This window comes from Schistocerca nitens, chromosome 8 (genome assembly GCF_023898315.1).
Source record: "Schistocerca nitens isolate TAMUIC-IGC-003100 chromosome 8, iqSchNite1.1, whole genome shotgun sequence".
Classification (NCBI taxonomy): domain Eukaryota; kingdom Metazoa; phylum Arthropoda; class Insecta; order Orthoptera; family Acrididae; genus Schistocerca; species Schistocerca nitens.
This window is the reverse complement of record NC_064621.1, coordinates 330,675,657-330,698,599: the sequence shown is the minus strand read 5'-3', so window position 1 is coordinate 330,698,599 and position 22,943 is coordinate 330,675,657. Positions and strand designations below refer to the sequence as shown.

General features: G+C 42.0%; 1 protein-coding gene across 1 annotated transcript in view; it reads right to left on the bottom strand.

Moving 5' to 3' along the window:
* LOC126198932 (ionotropic receptor 93a) overlaps positions 1-22,943 on the bottom strand; it is a 151,910-nt gene that overhangs the window by 87,766 nt on the left and 41,201 nt on the right. Inside the window, exon 6 of the mRNA XM_049935570.1 lies at positions 10,257-10,447. Coding sequence (XP_049791527.1) covers positions 10,257-10,447 — 191 coding nt within the window. The remainder of the gene's footprint in view (positions 1-10,256; positions 10,448-22,943) is intronic.

Sequence of the window (22,943 nt, the reverse complement as noted above, 5' to 3'; positions counted from 1 at the left end):
AGAGTGAGAAGATGGTTCCTCGCCCTTCTTTATTAACTTAATTAATGAAATTTCGTTCGCAAATCCTGTCTATGGAAGAAACGGTCGTTGGCGTTGGATTTCATTGTCTTATATAAGAAATCCAACTCCGATTCCAAGCTGTTGTTGTCACTGATATTTAAGACACCTGAAGATAGAGTGTTAAGCACTGCCTTCCCGTTGTACAGGTCTTAGTCTAGGCAAAACAAGCTGTGGAAAATATCGGCTTTCCGCAAAAACGAACTCACTTCAAATCGCCAAAATTCCGTTAACTTTTAAAAGAAAAGTCCTAGCGTTTTTGTCAACAGAAGTACCGCACATTTGGCTGGACGTCATTGGAATTTTGAGGGGAGAGTGCGCGGAGTTTGAGAGACGAACACAGACGTAATTCATGTAGTCTGTTCACTGAAAAATTCAGCCGAATAAGCTAATACGAAACAGTTTCATCTACGTCATTTACGAAGATAAAGGGGCCAGCAGCACAGGATTAAAACAAAACAATATTTTAAATTTTTGTGGTGCTGGTCCTTAGGCAGTGTTTAAATGAGACCCTGGAACTTTGCCGCCTGTATGGATGGGTCACGCCTGCGTGTCTGTCTGTGCTGCGCAGTCAAAGCTGCCGGCTGCCCCATTATCGGCCACACCGCGATCGAATGGCCGACAGCTTGGCACGGAAGGTAAATGGCAGCCATTACCCGTGCGGCCATAATGACGGTATGCGTCCCACGACTCGGACGCCTGCTAGTCGAAAGCCTTGCATAATTCACGAGCCTCCTCGGAGACCGCCCCCAGTGTGTGCAAACATGGCATGTCTCCAGGGGCTGAGTCAACTGTATCAGGCCATCTGAACGATAGCGGCATGCCTACAATTTCCGGCACAAAGAGCTATCTATGGTACGAAACGGAGCCGGGAAAACAGTCGGTTTCTTCGCAGTGATGACGTCACCCACTGCTGCTTTGCATAGCAGAGCAACTTAGCTCGTTTCCTTGGCTACACAGTATTTTCATTATCATTGTGTTCATCAATTACAACAACAAATTTCGTACACATTTTAACCAAAAATATATATTTGCATCTATTTACACTATACGAACATTAAACGACCCATACTACCTACAAATGTCTGAAGACTCTATCCAGTGATGCACCTAGTCGGATGCTTCATGTGGACTGTTCGTAACACTAGGAAAACGTCTTATAGGGCATTTGTTTTGAAATGCAACACACCAGTTAGGAAAGCATGCAGAACAGATAAGTTCACTGACAGCAAGTCACCGCCCAGATTCGAATTAACAAGATAATTATGAAGTCAGAAATAATCTCTACCTCCTGAACAATGTAATATTGAAATGAATATGAAATACCAACATAACAAACCTACGAAACGCGGTCAAGTGATGGGAACATCCGAAATTGTCGTATTCTTTTTTTAATTAATATATAAGGAAATCGTGTTATCCCATATAGCTCATTTTCATTTTATCGGTCAAAGTACTTGAATCAATGCTTGGAATAACATGAGAACTGCTATTATCCATCTTTGTAACTAACGTATGTACGAAAATTTACTAATTTTCAAAATAATTACGAGACTTTGCAAAATAATGAAACCCAGTACATGTAAACAAATGACCAGAAGATACTTTCTGCGTAAAAGATAGAATTACTGTCATTACTGGCCAAAAGCTCTAATGAAATGTATGTCGAAAACGTAGTAGGCACACTGCACTTACTTTTGTTGTTATGTAATTAACAAAATTGTTAAGATCATTGTTCATTCTGCATGTTTAACGCAAAGTCAAGTGATAACATTGTTTCCTGGCTGGTTTGAATGTATGAAACGAATAAAAGCGATTGTAACATTTCTACAGGTACGTCAAGTTACCGTTGTGATATGTTTAACTGTAATACCTAAAAACTGTAACATCAACAATGAAGTAATTGTTTGAAGGATGTATAAGGTTATGTGTTGGAGAGTTCATGGTTTACTGTTGATCTGATATTCGCTGTGTCGCTATGAGTAACAAAATGTCGTAAAACGTACATCGGTATTCCTTTTACTTAGTTTACGTAGCACGCAGAATGGGTACACACCCATGCCCTGTTGTAGTGAAGAATTCGAGGACATTGAATGAGAATAAGTACCTGAGTTACACCACCCATCTAAACTGTTTATATTTACATGTGTCTTAATTGCAACAAGTTTATATCACTTTAACTTTCAAAAATAAAATACATTTAGTTGAAGAATTTATGTCTCAGTTTACACCATGGCTGGCTCATTGTCTGACAATCATCACAGCCACACACAGTGACAGTGCAAAAACCCCACTTGTGCGTGTTTTATTTACATACCTTTTCCAGTCCGGTATTTGTTATGCTGTACTCTCACCTTTCTAAGATATGAAAACTTGGAACTCCAACAACGGTGTGATCAATTAAGTTCGTGGTTCAGTGTTTTCGTGGGTTGCCACTCAGTCCCATTCAGCGTTTCGGTTGGACCCAGTGTGGGCAGATTCGAAACTTCCTGGCTGATTAAAACTGTCTGTCGGACTGGAACACGAACCTCGGGCCTTTAATTTCAGCTGGCATAACTGTCAGTACCGCAGCACCTTTCCATGTTGTACAAGATTCTTTTAATTATCTTTTCCCATTCTGTCCCTCGTTACATCCTACTAGATTATCACCTCACCATGAGTGATTTTTCTATCTTTGTCACTGTGTAATACCACACTCTCAAGGAATGACGAGCAAACGACAAAAAATTAAAATCACCTATACTGGAGATAAAGGAGCACTTAAGGCTAAAATGACATAAGAACAGTTATTACTGAGTTTGGAAATATGCGTATTAAAGCCGTTTGTTGTGTGATGGTGGCCGGAAGAAGATAAATAGATAACTACATCTCCACCCCCACCACCCCGATTCTTTAAAGAACTGAACTGCCAGGTAAAATCTAAAACATCTTCAAAGTCTGATTATTTTACAAATAAGTTAATGTGTTAAATGTTTGACGTTCATGACGTAAAACCTTCATGGTCGAAGAAGCAAAACCCTAGTTATGGTGGTTTTATTAGTGTCGGGTTATTCACCAATCCAGTAATGAAAAAGTCGAAACCAAACTCCAAAACTACGTGCCAGACAGTGATATAATTTTGTATGTATCTTCAGTGATATATGTGGATACTGCCTGTAAGACGGGTAGCGAACAGAGTCAGTAGTAAACAAATAATAAATTAAAATCTCATTCTTGGTAACTAATTTTACTGCATGAATAACGAAGAATTAGTGACTGATAAACTGTTTTCTTTTCATTAATTTGTGGGTTTGTAAGCGAGAAAAACAAAAGTTTAGAATTACACTGAAAGTTTGCTGGAGGTCGTTAAGTGCTCTCATTATCAAGCACTGGATGAATATGGTCTGGGTAATTTGCGCGCTGTGAGTTACTGTGCTTCAAGAGATGTACACAGTTTCTAACTTTAATGGTTCAAAATGGTTCAAATGGCTCTGAGCACTATGGGACTTAACTTCTAAGGTCATCAGTCCCCTAGAACTTAGAACTACTTAAACCTAACTAACCTAAGGACATCACACACATCGATCTGTGTGGCTGTTCCCGGCGGAGGTTCGAGTCCTCCCTCGGGCATGAGTGTGTGTGTTTGTCCTTAGGATAATTTAGGTTAAGTAGTGTGTAAGCTTAGAAACTGATGACCTTAGCAGTTAAGTCCCATAAGATTTCACACACATTTGAACATTTTTGACTTATTGTGTTAAATCTTTAACATAAAATTATACCTCTTAATGAATATTACATACCGGCACTGTAAATTGCGTATTGCGATATCTCCAAAAGTCTTATTTTTGGTGCACGCTATTGTCTCGACTTTCTGAGCGAAGATAGTGACCTTCGTTTCAACATGTCACCAGTTTGTTAGAATTTAATATTTTGAATTATCCTCTGTTCGCTATAGAAAATACGTCGACAATGACATACAAAATTAATTTGTTGCAGGTCCAAAAGGAGGGCTTCAGGAATTCCCATCCATAACCAATCTTCCGGATGCAGTGGGTCCTTCCACCTAGTGTGACGGTTACGGGGAGCGTCCAACGTGGACACGAAAAAGATTTCTTAAGGATAAAAGTGTAAGGAATAGAAGCATAACATCAGATGTTGCATTATTATTTGTTTTACTTTAAACAATCACGAAAATCATCTGTATTTCGTGCGTTCATAGACAGGTACCCCATTAAGTTTCTTATTGCTCATTAGTCACAACAATCCGACTAATAGGTAAACCACAATCAAACCACAAGATCATCCGTGCTGCCGCTTATTAACGATAATTTTCTGCTCGCTTACCTTCATTTTGTTGTGTATTTCAGTGTTTATTGTGTATGATTTTTCTCCTGTTCCAGTCTAATAATCTATAACGGAGCCGAGTGAAACAGGCTTTGTTACTCATTTCAGTGCTGCAGTGAGCTTATTGTATCTGAAGCTGAGGGCTTTATTTAGTGTATTTATTTATTTGATTACGTTTACGACTCTTATTTTCATCGAACTATTCTTTCTGGTTGTCCTTAATTGCTGTTTGTAGCTTGATCATAATCACAGTGTTTAAACGAGAGGCCAAGGTCAATTACGACAGCAGATACTAGGGGAAACTGATGCTTCTTGTATCGTGGCCAGAGTAGGAAAGTTTCATATTTGGTCAATGATTCCAACTAAAAAGATTGTGTGGAAAGGTTTTTAAATTTTCTACGTGACAATGAAATAGGGCTCTTAAAAATGAAATTTTATTTTTATAGTGATGGTAAATGTTGTGTAAGAGCATAAATCTGCTTAATATGCTGAACTAATTTGTTTATATGACTTTTTAAAGTGATCGATTTGTGTGTGTTTATCGTTCAAATGGGCAAATCGAGGTAGTGCCATCAATAAAATTCTTCGTTTGGGTGGTTTAATATTACCGAAAGTTTTTTCAAAGGTCTTGAAGTTTTGTTATGAGTCTGTTCCTCAGCACTCAACACTAAAGGAATGGGCGTGTGTACCCAAATGTGAGCGCACATTTCTATGTTTAACCACGTGAATGGTGTCCCAAACAGCAATCACAAGTGGAAACGTTTATTATTTATGATGACAAGATTACGGCCATCAGGTCGCCTCTCATGTATAACCAGACATTCTTCGTCTTTTATGTTACATACGTTAGTACACATATGTTATAACATGCCTTACGTCAAGTATGGACTCATGGATACAGTTACGACATAAATACTGGAAACAGTAACTGCAAGAAAAGGAAAAACAGTTTATATTCGTTTCATAAAGTGAGATAATAGAGAGAAATTACAAGTAGCTAAATGTAAATTGTGATCAGTGGTAACAATGGACCTCAGAAGGGGGTTGAGAAGAAAGAGGAACTTGATAAAACAAATAAAGAAGGGAGATGGAAAGAGAGAAACACGATAAATGCTAAAAAGTCCGTGTTGAAGTCCGCCAATTTATTGTGTTGGCCGATATTAAATTTTCAGACTGTGTCACATAAATTTTTAATTTCATTAAAACATGTACATGACGCATTTGGGCAACTCCAGCTCAGACTGACACAATATAAACAATTATCTCCTACAAAAAGATAGTGTACTGTCAGTTCTGTGCCTCTTTGCAGTGACTGACCACCCATTGCATTAGTATAAGACAGAACCTTTACCATTTTCTATGATATGGTGCTGGAGTTACCGCAATGCATAATGCGTAGATTTCAATTAAAACAAAAATTTCTGCAATCAGCATGGAAACTCTATCTACTGGCGTGATAGGGCATTTCTTGATCCACACTCGCAGACATCTGTACGGTCTCCTGTCTCAGGTCTACCATTGCTGTATTAATTGATTGAAATTATTGATTAACCAGTAGGTTTACGTGACTGTTTTGTTTAGGGTCAACGAATTTGAGATTCTTGTCCTGATTGATATGAGCATTGGGAGGGCATACTTTTATCATTCAGTAGAGTAACTCTGCGAACCAACTAGAATTTATATAATATAGAGTTTGTAAACTATTCCGCAGTCTTTCATAATCTGTCGATACGAAAATGTTTGTTGAATAAATTAACTGAAAGAATGTTTCCGTTTTATATCTTCCATTCAAATTAAAACATTGTTTGTGAACATCTCCACTTTAGAATCTACAGCTAAGGTCTTTAAAAATCGCGTTATCCGTTAAAGTTGAGTACATTACAATTTATAGCATAAGCTGTAAAGGCATGGCTGGTTCACAATTAGTTTTCTCGGCGTGAGTAACTTTATACACAGGGACTTTCACATCGATACATCATCATCCAGGTGCACAGCTGCTCGAAACATGCACTGTGCTACGGACGCAAGCAGGTGGGGGCAGTGTAACAATCATCTGGGCTTCCAGGAGACTGGAAGGCATCTTGATAGCTGTGAATATTATTGCAGACCACATGCATATCGTCAAGTTTGATGACTTCCCCTAAGGCAGTGGCACGTTTCAGCAGGCTAACGATCTATCTTACAACGCCAGAACCCTTTGAGGAGCATACTGTCAACTCATGTAGATGTCTTAGCCACCTAATTCGCCTGATCTAAATCCAATGGAACACTTAAGGGACGCTATTGGGCCCCAGTTTGTGACCACAAGTCATCCGCAAACCATCCAATTGCAATTCGCAGGATTTGAAGGACCTGTCCGTAGACATCTGGAGCCAGGTTCCTCCTGAAACCTGCCGAGGACTTATCGAATGCACGCCACGTGGAATCTCTGCTACATTGAGTTCCAAAGGTGGACCAACGTGTTATTAAGCAGATGGTCATACTGGTTTGGCTGATCTATGTATCTTATTTCAACTTTTACGGTCTAATTTATACTTAAAAGGAGAACAAGAACAGACATTGTTGTGGGAAACTAGAACTGGTTGACTGACTTTCACCTTGTGCCCGCTTCCATAGTGTCATTTTCTATACAGTGTCGTGCTGGAAGCGTGAGAGAACGGACATGTGACTTCCCCTAGCGTCGCCGTGACCGAGCTGGTCGCAAGCACCGACGCTGTTCTAGGGAGTTAACGGCAGCAAGTGGAACAAGCAATACCTTCCGGAGGCCAGGACTGCCGGGGTGTTGGGAACGGTAGCGATGGAAAAGAGTGTGGCGCGTCGCCACAGCCCAGATTGGTGCGACAGCAAGGTGACGGCAAGAGAACGTTTATGCTGCTGGTACCTTACAGCTCGAAACTGGCGTATCGTACCTAGCTGCTATAATCTGTTCATCATAAGAAGAAACCTAATGTAAACATTGCACTCTGTATTGTTCCGCGTTTGCTGGAACCTCCTTGGATTTCCGTTTCACGTGGGATTGCAGCCAAGCTGTCTCAAGTACTGTCAAGTACGATAATAAGGGTACGTTTTGTGCTGTGCGTCACGCACATCGACTTAGCGATGAAATGAAATGTCGTGTGGCTAGGGCCTCCCGTCGGGTAGACCGTTCGTCTGGTGCAAGTCTTTCGAATTGACGCCACTTCGGCGACCTGCGCGTCGATGGGGATGAAATGATGATGATTAGGACAACACAACACCCAGTCCCTGAGCGGAGAAAATCTCCGACCCATCCGGGAATCGAACCCGGGCCCTTAGGATTGACATTCCGTCACCCTGACCACTCAGCTACCGGGGGCGGACGACTTAGCGATAATACGGGACAACAGCTTTAGCGACGCATTTAACCTGGGTAGCACTGGCCGGTCAGCTGGTACAGCTAGCCTGCAGTGACGTGGCCAGCTGCAGTTCACACGTAAAAAGAAACGAACAGAGGAGCAATGCGGCTTCGAATGTCATTTAACTTTCAAGCAGAATGAAATAATACACTGCAAATCTCCCACAATACGCTCCTTAGACGACTAGACGAAAACCGCAAGGAGACCAAGGAGCGAGTTTTGGGCAGTGCGGAGAGCGAGGGCCCCGAGAACCTGTTGTGCTGCAGCTCAGTCAGCTGGACGTCACTACGGTCTGTATGTGCGGTGGTAGCTGTGTGGACACGATGCAGATTGTTCTTTGTTCGGCCGGACGGACATTGATCCCAGTCGAGGTGAAAATAGAGGTTTCTTCATATCAAGAGGAGCAACACCTGAGTTCTTTTGCAGCTGATGGTTGCACGATAGCAGTTTATGGCTCACACATTGTACCGTGTGTATACAAGTGGTTTACTGAGTGTTTTTGTTAGCAACAAATTCTACACAAATTCCATGCACTTCTTATGGATGGCACAAAGAAGTGCAGCTGTGTGCGCTGTGAGCAAGAACAGTTCTACGATAACGTTGGAAGCTGAAGAAGTGAATTAAAATTTGTGCTGCGGCCGGATCTCGAACCCGGATCGTTTCGCTTAAGAGACATCTATGCTGACCATTACACCACCACAACATTATGATCAAGATAGCTGCACGAACTACCCAAGTCAAATACCCTCCCCAACACACACTCCAATTCACATCGGACTGATGACCTCAGATGTTAAGTCCCATAGTGCTCAGAGCCAACCAATGCACATCTCCCCTTATATTGCCACTATTACCAGGGTTCTCTGACATTGGAATAGCACCCCAGCTATGTTGACCATAATGCTGTTTTGGTGAAATGGTCAGCATATTTGCAAGCAAGAAGACCCGGGTACAAGTCCGGGCCGCAGCACAAATTTTAATTCGCTTCTTCAGCTTCCAACGTTATTGTAGATAAATTAGAGACTTTAATGTCTCAGGGAAAATTTAATTTAAGAACAGCTCTACTTCTTAACTACATGCCGAGGGCATGATTAATTATATTACTCCTAGTGTTGTGTTTAAATTACCATTGAATGTGACATCTCAAAATACATCTTGTTAGTTGTTCTATGTGAACAATTAGTTGTTTTTATTATTGTATAATACTTTATTAAAATATATGCGAAGGTAATTTGGTAGAGCCTTGTTTTTAGCTTGTTGTGGTAGCCACTTGATAGTAGTAGACCTAGGCATAGTTCGATGTTACAATCCTAGTTTGAGTGTTGTTCGCCATCCTACGTTTTACACCTGAAGTTGTCTCAGTTATTATTTCTGGTTATCGCCGAGGGTGAAGCATTGTAAATCATAAAATTGTTGATCAGTTAAGTAAGGGCAAAGGTATAATTTAATTATTTGAGTCAGTGTAAGACGTTTTGTTGTACAAATGGTTCAAATGGCTCTGAGCACTATGAGACTTAACATCTGTGGTCATCAGTTCCCTAGAACTTAGAACTACTTAAACCTAACTAACCTAAGGACATCACACACATCCATGCCCGAGGCAGGATTCGAACCTGCGACCGTAGCGGTCGCTCGGCTCCAGCAAGCGCCTAGAACCGCACGGCCACTCCCACCGGCCTGTTTGCTACTGCCCCCGACGCGGCACGGGGGCGCTTTCACGAATGATTACGCCGCTGCCCATGAGATACAAACACCGCTCTCGTGAGCTTCAGCGCGGGTGTTCATAAGTTCGAATTTTCATTCACTGAGCTCAATTTGTGTCTCTGGCAGTTGCATAACATTCACAGGCTTTCAGTGGCCAGGGCACGACATCTTGTGGATAGACGTTGTATTGAGGAGTAACAGATTTATAAATCTTTTGTATCTGTACATATTTCTACATTCAAATCTACTGTTAGCAACTGACGCTGCAACTTGTTTTTACTATTTGATATCAGATGTAGAATACATTAACATCCAAATTCTCTGTTCATGAACGCATCCGTTCCTCGCTCCTGTATCAAAAGAACCACACAGCGTGCAAAGGAAGCCATAACAACATCAACCCTCGAGATGATGACAGCTCTCTCTAAGATTAGTTTAGCTGCAACAGCGTCTGATTTTCTAAGCAAGAAAAAAAAAAAAAGGAAACACAATTGACAGCCAAAGAATAGGAGACCTATATTAAGCTACAAGACTTAACGAAACCCAACTGGAGTAATTAAGGATGAAAACGACACAAATTGATAGCATGTAATTGTAATGAAGCTGACCTAAACTTAAGTAATATTCGCAACGAATATTCTCCCCATTATCTTTGACAGCGTAGCTATTGATGTAGATTTCTTTTTATACTTTGTGCTGCGAAACACCACATTTAATGAGTGCAGTTAAATGTTTTTTTTTTTTTTTTTTTTTTTTTTTTTTTTTTTTTTTTTTGGGAGGAAAAGAGCGATTACTCACGTAGACGAGGTACTCCATGGCGCTGCCCTTCTGCGCCGCCCAGTGCGCCTTCTTAGTTGATATGTCTTTGAGGTCAGTGATCTGCAGGGTGAAGCGCGACAGCGTCAGGAAAGCTGTGAGGTTGGCCGTGTAGAAGGAGGTCAGCAGTGTGATGAAAATCCACCAAGTGGCGAACAGCAGCCGGGATGAGTCTGTAACAAGGTCACGGGCAGTTCTAGGGGCAATCGTCCTAACTTTCCTCCGGTTTGGTTACTAAATTAAACGCAGTATCAAACAAGATGCACACTGTCTGATCAGAGGTATCCGGAAACGAGTATATAATGTGCAACTGACTGCTAGATGTCTCGAGAAGTGGACCCGCCATTGTAAAAGGTTTTGGGGAGTGGAGTGGAGTGCTGTGTTGCCGGTAGAGAGGCATTAAGAGCAGAAAAGGTCGGTTAGGAGATCTCAGTGACTTCGAAAATGAACTAGTCATTAGACGTCACCTCAGTAACAAAACCGTCAGGGACATTTCAATACTTCAAAACCTAATAATTGGCAACCAATGCTGTACAATCGCAATTAAGTCATGAGATGTTCAATTGACTTTTTTATTAGAACATGTTACGCGTTTCGGGATTATACCCATCTTCAGACATCACAAACTTCAACTCCTTCCTAACCAACCTGGCATACAGCCTTGACAACTCAAAGAAAGTGTCGAATAAAGATGTCTTTATGGAATAATAATTTTTAGTCATAACCACCGATATCAGCAGTTAGTGTAATAAACCTTTTCATATCACCATATTCAAGCTGTTTAATGGTTTTATGTTTTTCAGGTAGTTGTATTGGAAATTTTACTCACATTGTTTGCAGGCAAAGTGATAAGAGTGCTCATCGTGTCGTGTCGTTTAAATATTTTATCCTCGACAAGTCGAACCTGTGGATCTGGTTTTTAAGAAATCCAAACGAATATTTATTACCACTTTCTACATGGAACTCATAACTGTATTTTCACGGTGAACGAGCCTTCAAACAGCGACGACGCTCAATAGCTACGAGGGGCGTTTGAAAAGTCCGTGCAAAGTCCGAGAGATGCCACCACCAGCGAGTATCGAGGTCATGTTTAGTTAGTAGCATCTTTGGAAAGAACGCACACCAGGTTTCAGCCATATTGGTCTATTTCTTTGTGTTTGGCATTCGTGTGAATCAAGGAAGTCGAATGATTGTCAAAAAAATGGACGAAAAAGAATTTCGTGTGGTGATTAAACATTATGAAAGGCAGAACACATCAGGAGACTAAAGAGAAGCTTGATAAACATTACGGTGATTCTGCACCTTCAATTAGAACAGTTTATAAGTGGTTTCAAAAATTCCGGAGTGACCATAAGGGCACAAGTGATGCTGAACATTCTGGACGCCCTGGGGAGGTTACGACTCCAGAAATCATTGATAAAATACATGATATGGTGATGGATGACAGAAGAGTTAAGGTGTGTGAGATTGCTAGTGCTGTGGGTATCTCAAATGAACGGGTACATAATATTTTGCATAAACATTTGGACATGAGAAAGCTATCCGCAAGATGGGTTCCGCGATTGCTCACACATGACCAAAAACGGAATCGTGGGAACTGTTGCAAGGATGGTTTGCAGCTGTTCAGGAAGAATCCGCAGGACTTTAAGCATCGTTTTGTCACTGTGGACGAAACATGGATAGATTACTATACTCCCGAAACCAAACAACAATCGAAACAATGGGTTACCAAGGGAGAATCTGCACCAAAAAGGCGAAGACCATTCCTTCGGCCTGAAAGGTTATAGCGTCTGTCTTTTAGGGTTCGCAAGGTATAATCCTCATCGACTATCTGGAAAAGGGTAAACCTATTACAGGTGCATATTATTCATCGTTATTGGACCGTTTGAAAACTGATCTGCAAAAAAAAACGCCGGCGATTGGACCACAAAAAAAAAATCCTTTTCCATCACAACAATGCGCCAGCACACACCTCAGCAGTTGTGGTCGCAAAATTAATGGAAATAGGATTCCAACTCGTTTCACATGCCCCCTATTCTGCAGACTTGACTGCCTTGGACTACTGTTTGTTCCTCAATTTGAAGAAATGGCTGGTGGGACAACGATTTTATTCAAACGAGGAGGTGATTGCAGCAATTAATAGCTATTTTGAAGAGTTGGAAACTCATGTTATTCGAAAGGGATCAACAAATTAGATAATCGTTGGACGAAGTGTATAAGTCTAAAAGAAGACTATGTCGAAAAATAAAAAAGGTTTACCCCAAACACGTAAGTAGTTTTTATTTTTGCACGGACTCAAACACCCCTCGTACCAAGGACTGGTACATCGGAAGAATAGAACAGCGATGGCTTACAGGTTTAAAGGTAACAATAATTCAATATTATAAAAACATTAGCTGTATATGGATATGTGTAAAATTTCTAACCACATCGTGCCATCACATTTGTAATGCCTTTCCCGAGGCAAACCCATGCTCATACACAGCTTATCTTTCATTAATTTAAATATTGCTGTCTCTTTTTATCTGCCAGTAAGGAAGTTATAACGTCCATTGTCAACAGCCTACACTCGACATTAGTTGTTTATTGTACGAATAAGATTAACATCGAATTAATAAGGCCTCGTTCACCTCGTGAGTTAAACGTCTTTGCATTAATTTGGAAACATGATAAAAGAAATATCCGTTGCTAGCACGTGTCAATAACAATTCGTTCAAGGCGAAATGTGTGATTAATAAATTTTAGTCACAGTTGTCAGGAGATTAACGAAAAACGACAAGAAACCCCTAACCAAAGCAAAAGAAATAGGTAATTACGGCGTTTAAGAGATTAGCTTCATGCTAGAATGAGGTATGTTAGTGTTCAATGTTTAACATCTCGAAAGTTTTGTAAGTATTTAAATAAGTTCTGTAGATTTACATTCGTAGTTATTAAAACCGAATTGTACACTAAACTGATTAACATAAGCATTCTGGTTACTAAATTGTGCATGTCCTTTCCTTAATAAAATAATGGCTCATGAGCGTAAATATCTGGAATTGTTGCTACTGTCTGTTACTGGGGGTGTTGTAAAGTTGGCAACCATAGTTACGTGTCCCTGAATATCTCTCTTTTATTCATAGAGAAGAAGACTGGAAATATTTTATCAGATGCCCGCACTACATCATCGCATGTTTCCGGAGAGAGGTCGTGTTTGACGAGTGCTCCGTACACAGTGCAGAAATATAAGCGTCGTTCCGTGTACTTACGCCTGCCATCGATTTTCTGGGTCAATTTGAGGACGAAACGGGGCTGCTGTAGGTCGCACTTAACACAAGTTTCTTCGGAAACAGTTGTTCTAGTTTAACTGCGACGCTTGATAATGATTTGCAAACATACACAGGGAACTCACTGAAAGGAGGTTCTCGGCTTCGAGACCATTCAAGCATTTAGCAAACAACGACTGATTTTAATGTTTCGACTTACTTTTCACAGAAGCGACTCGTACTGCATAGCGAAGTAGAGATTATGCGCGAACAAAAATAGAGAATAAAGACGGATGTCTTGCATTCTGGACTGAACAAGGAGCAGAACAACAACATCAATATGATATTAGCAGGTCCGTTACAGAATATTTTTCCACAAAAACGACTTATTATTTGGCACCCCTCCCCCTTTTTTCCCTAGTATACTTACAACGGCGTCACTTTCCGCTACTGATTGTGGTACGCCTGCGTCTGACGCCTTTCTGAGCTTGGTGTCCCAAGCTGCTGCTGGTATTTGTAATACGTCATGGACAGCAATCATACACGAAATCCGCCGATACCAGCCCTCGACTCTCAATAAATATGTTCTTCCTGGACGGGAATATAAGCATAGTACGAGTGCAGGTTGTGAAACAAGGATGACGACATATGGAAGTTAGGGTCTGGCCGAGATTCGCGCACGGATAGCCGAAGCGTTTAATGCGACCGCTCGCCTAAAACAGAAAATCCGGGTTCGAGTCCTGGTCCGGCACAAATTTTCATTGTCGTCATTCTCATATACAGCCGAAGGTGGTTCATATTCGCAACTGCCAATGCGTTTCCCTTCTCAGCTTAGTACCCCAAGCTGCGGTTTGCGTCACATGGGCCTTAGACAGGCCCTGGACATTAAGTTCGACAATAAGTCAATTTAGATATAATTAAGCAGACGGAACAATACCTACTGGCGAAAAACTGTATAACATAAAATTTGAAGTGCAATCTATGTGGACTGGTAGATACGCTCGAACACACCTTCGTATGCATAAATCAGGTGGAAATTTGAAGTTAGTCTACAGTCTAATTGGTAACAGTCGACAAATTACGCCATTAGCATAAACTTAGTTAAATTCTGTAGTCAGAGCGCAAACTGTTTCCGTGATGAAAAGACGAGAAACAGCCAAATCTCTTGCAGTATACAAGGTCATGTTCAATATTTTAAATAATAGTTGCATATGGCTTGTAGATCCGCTGCATAAAAGCAAAGAACACATCATCCACACAAAAACGACGTCATGACCTACGTCGCAAAATGAAATCTGAGCAGTATGACACTCTTGGAAACGACCGATATTCCTGAATAGAACTTGCAAAATTCCACCAGCTTACGATCGTTTGTTTGGTAATTTTGTAGGGGGTACACAGAGCGAGGAGACAGTTTTTCGTTAATTTATACTCAGAGACAGTTTATATATACATATATATAACATACTTTTTGTTTCGTTGTGGTCTTCAGTTCAAATAGTTTCATGCGGCTGTACATGCCACTCTGTCCTGTGGAAGCCTCTTCATCAGCGAATAACTGTGCAGCCTGCATCCTTCTGAATTTACTTACTACATTCGTGTCCGCAGCTCGTGGTCGTGCGGTAGCGTTCTCCCTTCCCGCGCCCGGGTTCCCGGGTTCAATTCCCGGCGGGGTCCGGGATTTTCTCTGCCTCGTGATGACTGGGTGTTGTGTGCTGTCCTTAGGTTAGTTAGGTTTAAGTAGTTCTAAGTTCTATGGGACTGATGACCATAGATGTTAAGTCCCATAGTGCTCAGAGCCATTTTTTTACTACATTCGTCCTTTGGTCTCGCTTTACAATTTTTATCACCCACAGTTCCCTCCAGTGATGTCTCAGAATGTGTCCTAATAACCAATCTTTTCTTCTTGTCAGATTCATTTCTCGTCAGTTCTATTCAGTACCTCCTCATTAGTTACATGATCTAACCACCTAATCTTCAGCATTCTTCTGCAGCACCAGATTTCAAAAGCTTCTATTCTCTTCCTATCTAAACAGTTTATCGTCCATTTTTTACTTCCATATCTAGCTACACTCTATATAAATACTTTCAAAAAAGACTTCCTAACACTTAAATCTGTATTCGATGTTAACAAATTTCTTTTCTTCGGAAACGCTTGTCTTGCCATCGCCACTCTACATTTTATATCCTCTCGACTTCGGTCATCATCAGTTATATTGTTGCCCAATATCAAAATTCACGTACTACATTATGTATTTCGTATCCTAGTCTAATTCCCTCCGCATCACATGATTTAATTCGACCACATTCCATTATCTTTGTTTTGCTTTTCTTGATGTTCATCTTACATCTTCCTTTCAAGACAGTGTCCATTTCATTCAGCTGCTCTTCGAAGTCCTTTGCTGTCTCTGATAGAATTACAGTGTCATTGGCAAACTTCAAAAGTATTTATTTCTTCCCCCTGAACTTTAATTACTACTCCAGATTTTTCTTTTGTTTCCTCACATCTTACACCTAAGAATGAAATGTGTACCAACGAATTATGGATACGAACTAAGCACCACATTAGGAGAATGAAAGGTGCGGCTGAAACGGAAATATGAGGCAGGAAAAAAACTTAGGGGAAGGCTGGAGAAATGAGGTTCAACTCACCCATATAGTGATCAAGATTTAGGTTAGTTAGTTACACGTTCCATAGATCATTTGAACGAATCTTTTATAGAAATGTTGTGGAACACGTCATTTTACATGGTATGTTTAGATGTGCAGTTTTAACACTAATTAACACATTATTTTTAGTCGCACTCTCTTTTTTAAGGGTTTCGTACTCAGTCGGTAAAAACGGAACATTTGTAGGATCACTTTGTTTTTCATCGCCGGCCGGAGTGGCTGAGCGGTTCCAGGCGCTGCAGTTTGGAACCGCGCGACCGATACGGTCGCAGGTTCGAATCCTGCCTCGGGCATGGATGTGTGTGATGTCCTTAGGTTACTTAGGTTTAAGTAGTTCTAAGTTCTATGGGACTGATGACCTCAGATGTTAAGTTCCATAGTGCTCAGAGCCATTTGAACCATTTTGTTTTCCATCTATCTGCCTGTCCAACTGTTAAAACCCCTTCTTTCTCAGAATGGGTACATTTATCAAGTTGAAATTTATGTCACATTTAAGGTCTACGGCCCCTTTTCGGTGTGAAAAATTTAAGCTCCTAAGTTAATGCAGTCTAAAGATACTCACTCCTCAAAATCTACAGGGTACTTACAGTTGACCAAGAATCTTAAAATTTGGCAAGGAGCAATTTTTTACTTGAGTAGTAACGGTAAAAATTTGAGAATAATGAATTTTCAATTGTATCATATAATTTTTTTTTACATTTGTTATCCGTCTGTCTACCGACTGTTAACATCCCTTTCTCTCAGGAATGGGTAGAGACATCAAATTGAAATTTGTATCAAATACTGAGGTCTACGCTCGCTTGACGGTGCAACTAATTTAAGCTTCTATGTTAATTCAGTCAAAAGATAAGGCCATTTATTCAAATATTTTGATACTCTCAAATTCACTTATCAAAACCTCCAGATGAACTATCTATATACATGCTGGTCTGGTGGTCGAGCGGTAAAGTGAGTGCCTGGAAACAGAGAGGGATCGAGTCTCTGTCGGACCACGGATCTACATTTACGTGATAACTCTGCAATTCACGTTAAGTGCCTGGCAGATGGTTCATCCAACCAACTCCAACCTTTTCCTTTACCGTTTCACTTTCGAACGGTGCGCGGGAAAAACGAGCACCTAAATCTGCTCTGATTTCTCTTATTTTATCATGATGATCATTTCTCCTTCTGTAGGTGGGTGCCCACAAAATATTTTCACACCCTGAGGAGAAGGTTGGTAATTGAAATTTCACGAGAAGATCTTGCAGCAACAACAAACGCCTTTGCTTTAATGTTTGCCACCATGTCAGTGGCACTCTATCCCCTATTTAGCTATATCACAAAACGACCTGCCCTTCTCTGAACGTTTTCGATGTCTTCCCTCAATCCTATCTGATGCGGATCCCACGCTGCGCAGCAGTTTTCCAGAAGAGGCCGGACAAATGTGATTTAAGCAGTCACTTTAGTAGACTTGCTGCTCTCTGTAAGTGTTCTGCCTATAAATCGCAGTCTTTGGTTTGCTTTCCCCACAACATTATCTATGTGATAGTTCCAATTTAAGTTGTTCCTAATTGTAATCCCTAAGTATTCAGTTGAATTGACAGTCCTTACATTTGTGTAATTTACCGTGTAACCAAAATTCAGCGCATTTCTTTTAGTACTCATTTGACTGACATCACACTTTTGATTATTTAGAGTAAATTGCCACTTTTCGCATCTCTCAGATATTGCGAAATCTACACTCCTGGAAATGGAAAAAAGAACACATTGACACCGGTGTGTCAGACCCACCATACTTGCTCCGGACACTGCGAGAGGGCTGTACAAGCAATGATCACACGCACGGCACAGCGGACACACCAGGAACCGCGGTGTTGGCCGTCGAATGGCGCTAGCTGCGCAGCATTTGTGCACCGCCGCCGTCAGTGTCAGCCAGTTTGCCGTGGCATACGGAGCTCCATCGCAGTCTTTAACACTGGTAGCATGCCGCGACAGCGTGGACGTGAACCGTATGTGCAGTTGACGGACTTAGAGCGAGGGCGTATAGTGGGCATGCGGGAGGCCGGGTGGACGTACCGCCGAATTGCTCAACACGTGGGGCGTGAGGTCTCCACAGTACATCGATGTTGTCGCCAGTGGTCGGCGGAAGGTGCACGTGCCCGTCGACCTGGGACCGGACCGCAGCGACGCACGGATGCACGCCAAGACCGTAGGATCCTACGCAGTGCCGTAGGGGACCGCACCGCCACTTCCCAGAAAATTAGGGACACTGTTGCTTCTGGGGTATCGGCGAGGACCATTCGCAACCGTCTCCATGAAGCTGGGCTACGGTCCCGCACACCGTTAGGCCGTCTTCCGCTCATGCCCCAACATCGTGCAGCCCGCCTCCAGTGGTGTCGCGACAGGCGTGAATGAAGGGACGAATGGAGACGTGTCGTCTTCAGCGATGGGAGTCGCTTCTGCCTTGGTGCCAATGATGGTCGTATGCGTGTTTGGCGCCGTGCAGGTGAGCGCCACAATCAGGACTGCACACAGGGCCAACACCCGGCATCATGGTGTGGGGAGCGATCTCCTACACTGGCCGTACACCACTGGTGATCGTCGAGGGGACACTGAATAGTGCACGGTACATCCAAACCGTCATCGAACCCATCGTTCTACCATTCCTAGACCGGCAAGGGAACTTGCTGTTCCAACAGGACAATGCACGTCCGCATGTATCCCGTGCCACCCAACGTGCTCTAGAAGGTGTAAGTCAACTACCCTGGCCAGCAAGATCTCCGGATCTGTCCCCCATTGAGCATGTTTGGGACTGGATGAAGCGTCGTCTCACGCGGTCTGCACGTCCAGCACGAACGCTGGTCCAACTGAGGCGCCAGGTGGAAATGGCATGGCAAGCCGTTCCACAGGACTACATCCAGCATCTCTACGATCGTCTCCATGGGAGAATAGCAGCCTGCATTGCTGCGAAAGGTGGATATACACTGTACTAGTGCCGACATTGTGCATGCTCTGTTGCCTGTGTCTATGTGCCTGTGGTTCTGTCAGTGTGATCATGTGATGTATCTGACCCCAGGAATGTGTCAATAAAGTTTCCCCTTCCTGGGACAATGAATTCACGGTGTTCTTATTTCAATTTCCAGGAGTGTATTACGTGTATCAGGAATAGTGTCTTTTGCGAAATCTATTACGTATATCAGGAACAGTGTGGGACTCAGTGTGTTAGCCTGAGGAATTCCTGTTTTACTGTATTTTGCTTGTGATACGTGTTTCACTAAAATTTTAGTGTTATTTTAAGGTGTGTTAGCTCTGCTCTTTGTGCCTTGTCTGCTAGATATGCTCGGAACTAGTTATTAGCTATACCTCTTCGTCTTAATTACTCTAGGTTTTTTAATAGTCTTATGATCACCAGCAGCAAAAACTTTAGAAATGATCTGCCTGTGACACACTAATTGCTGTAAAGAGTATGAAGTACACTTTTGAGAATTCCGCTATAGTTGTTTCCTGTACTTCTGTGGCAAGTTCCCTTTTTGCAAATGACTCATTTATTATTTTTTGTTAAGGGAGCTCATACGCTCTGTATTCACTGTTGCAGCACAACAGTTGGTAATAACATTCGTATCATTGTGCTTAGTGAGTACCTAGTTACATGTGTTATTTTTTTGGAGATTTTGTGGTAATTTCTCTACAAAAGTTGAAAAAAGCTCATTCGCAAAATTTGGTAGCAAAATTTGCTATGAGACCGTTATTGTTATCCGCTGCGTCCTGTTTAATAAATTGTCAGACGGGTTTGATTTTATTCTCTACATCGTATGTTTATCATTTTAAAGAAATGGTCTGAGAGTTCCAGATCATGTACAGCTGCAGCATACATTTCCCAGTCCACATCTGTCGTTCTACGAACAGGCCGAAACTGTCGAAGACTTTTATGAGGGTGATACTTGCTTCACCTTTGATATTTCTATTTATGTATATTTTGTTAACGTTTGTAGTTAAGATTTTATTTATAAATTCTCTTAATTTGTTAAAAAGGTATCCACACTACCGCTAGATGATCAAACCGCACTTACAATATTTAACTTCTTGTTGATGTTGAGTCCTGATAATTCAATAGCTAATATTGCTAAGTGTTCGTATTCACTCACTGTACGTCAGTCAAGATCTAGAGACTGTTGCGGTTTCTTAATGTTTGTGCCCCAATATGGCAGTAAGTCCCTCTCTGCACCGAAACTGAAATTCCCTCTCTCCATCTTACATTTCTGTTTCATCGTTTGAGAGAGTTGTGTACAATTGTATCGTGCAGTCCCAACAGAATGAATTGCATTTTCATCAACGTTCTCGTTTCGTTTAGTTTTATGAAAAATCGATGAAACGCTGCCACACTGCCTGGAAGAACTCATTCCTCTAGAACAGTAGTTGTCAGCTTGGAGGTAGGAGGGTAATTATTCCCTGAGACGGTGTTTACGTTTTCTGATAGGTGAAACCAAATATAGTCCGGCTGTGTTTCAATTACCAACCAAAAAAATTAATGTTTTTTCGAAATTATCTTTTGTCATCATTATTTCGTTAAATCCTAATACATGTAAAATACATAATTTCAAAAATTTTCCCGTACGATGATCAGCACGAAACGTAATTCAGTGGAAGCTACAGCTTGTGAAATGATCGTATGGACAGAATTACTTGAAATTTACGCTCGGACAGCGATGTATGCAGCTTCTGCAACCGGCCGATTGCTACATGTGCTTCGACAAAGTTTGTCACTCATTGTTTGACTAGTTTGGAGTTGGTTCGCTGACCAGAAAAGGAAAAGAACAAAGAAGATAACGTAATTTTTTAAAACTGGTATGCGTTCTGGACTTCACTGGTGAAATAAATCCGCTGAACCTAGCACTGAATCATAATATGGGCAAGATTTTGACCAAACTACGTTGCCAGTTCTCTTTGCATGTTGGAGATTTTCCAAGCGCTGAGGATAAGGGGGTTTCGATAAGCCTAGAGCTGACGAGGACCTATGCAGGCGATGAATAATATGACATTCAGCAGCTCATGTAATAAAGTCTCTCGATGTGAAATTCCGACAAGAAAATGGTCGAATTCTACGACGTTTTTCAGTGAATAAAGTAATACTTCCATATAGTGAAAATCGAGCCAAAATATAATTTCCAGAACTCCACGAAGACAACCCACTAGAAATAGGAATCGAGATAACTGAAAACATTTTACATGAAATGTATTCGCAGTTGCGAATATGGACGAAACCTGATCTCCTGCCTTTGGATATCCGAGCACGACTCACGGCCGCACCCAAACTTCCATACGTCAAACGACATGTGCTCGTGCATCCATTGTGAATGTTTGCGTACAGGGGAGACATAGTCGCGAAGTTTTAATTATCACCTAGAAGAAATCAAGCTGTGACCAAGATAATTAGTGATAGTGGTAGTCCTCTTCTGCATATTCAACCTTCAAAGAGGCACATACACTAAAGGCCATTAAAATTGCTACACCACGAAGATGACCAGCTACAGACGCGAAATTTAACCGACAGGAAGAAGATGCTGTGATATGCAACTGATTAGCTTTTCAGAGCATTCACACAAGGTTGGCGCGGTTGGCGCCGGTGGCGACACCTACAACGTGCGCCCATGAGGAAAGTTTCCAACCGATTTCTCATACACAAACAGCAGTTGATCGACGTTGCCTGGTGAAACGTTGTTGTGATGCCTCGTGTAAGGAGGAGGAATGCGTACCATCACATTTACGACTTTGATAAAGGTCGGATTGTAGCCTATCGCGATTACGGTTTATCGTATCGTGACATTGCTGCTCGCGTTGGTCGAGATCCAATGACTGTTAGCAGAATATGGAATTGGTGGGTTCAGGAGAGTAATACGAAACGCCGTGCTGGATCCCAACGGCCTCGTACACTAGCAGTCGAGATGATAGGCATCTTATCCGCATGGCTCTAACGGATCGTACAGCCACGTCTCGATCCCTGGTCAACACATGGGGACGTCTGCAAGGCAACAACCATCTGCACGAACAGTTCGACGACGTTTGCAGCAGCATGGACTATCAGCTCGGAGACCATGGCTGCCGTTACCCTTGACGCTGCATCACAGACAGGAGCGCCTGCGATGGTATACTCAACGACGAACCTGGGTGCACGAATGGCAAAACGTCATTTTTTCGGATGAATCCAGGTTCTGTTTACAGCATCATGATGGTCGCATCCGTGTTTGGCGACATCGTGTTGAACGCACATTGGAAGCGTGTATTCGTCACCGCCATACTGGCGTATCACCAGGCGTGATGGTATGAGGTGCCATTGGTTACACGTCTCGGTCTCCTCTTGTTCGCATGGACGGCAGTTTGAACAGTGGACGTTACATTTCAGATGTGTTACGACCCGAGACTCTATCCTTCATTCGATCCCTGCGCTACCGTACATTTCAGCAGGATAATGCACGACTGCATGTTGCAGGTCCTGTACGGGCCGTTCTGGATACAGAAAATGTTCGACTGCTACCCTGGCCAGCACATTCTCCAGATCTCTCACCAATTGAAAACGTCTGGTCAATGGTGGCCGAGCGACTGGCTCGTCACAATACGCTAGTCACTACTCTTGATGAACCGTGGTATCGTGTTGAAGCTGCATGGGCAGCTGTACCTGTACACGCCTTCCAAGCTCTGTTTGACTCAATGCCCAGGCGTATCAAGGCCATTATTACGGCCAGAGGTGGTTGTTCTGGGTACTGATTTCTCATGCTCT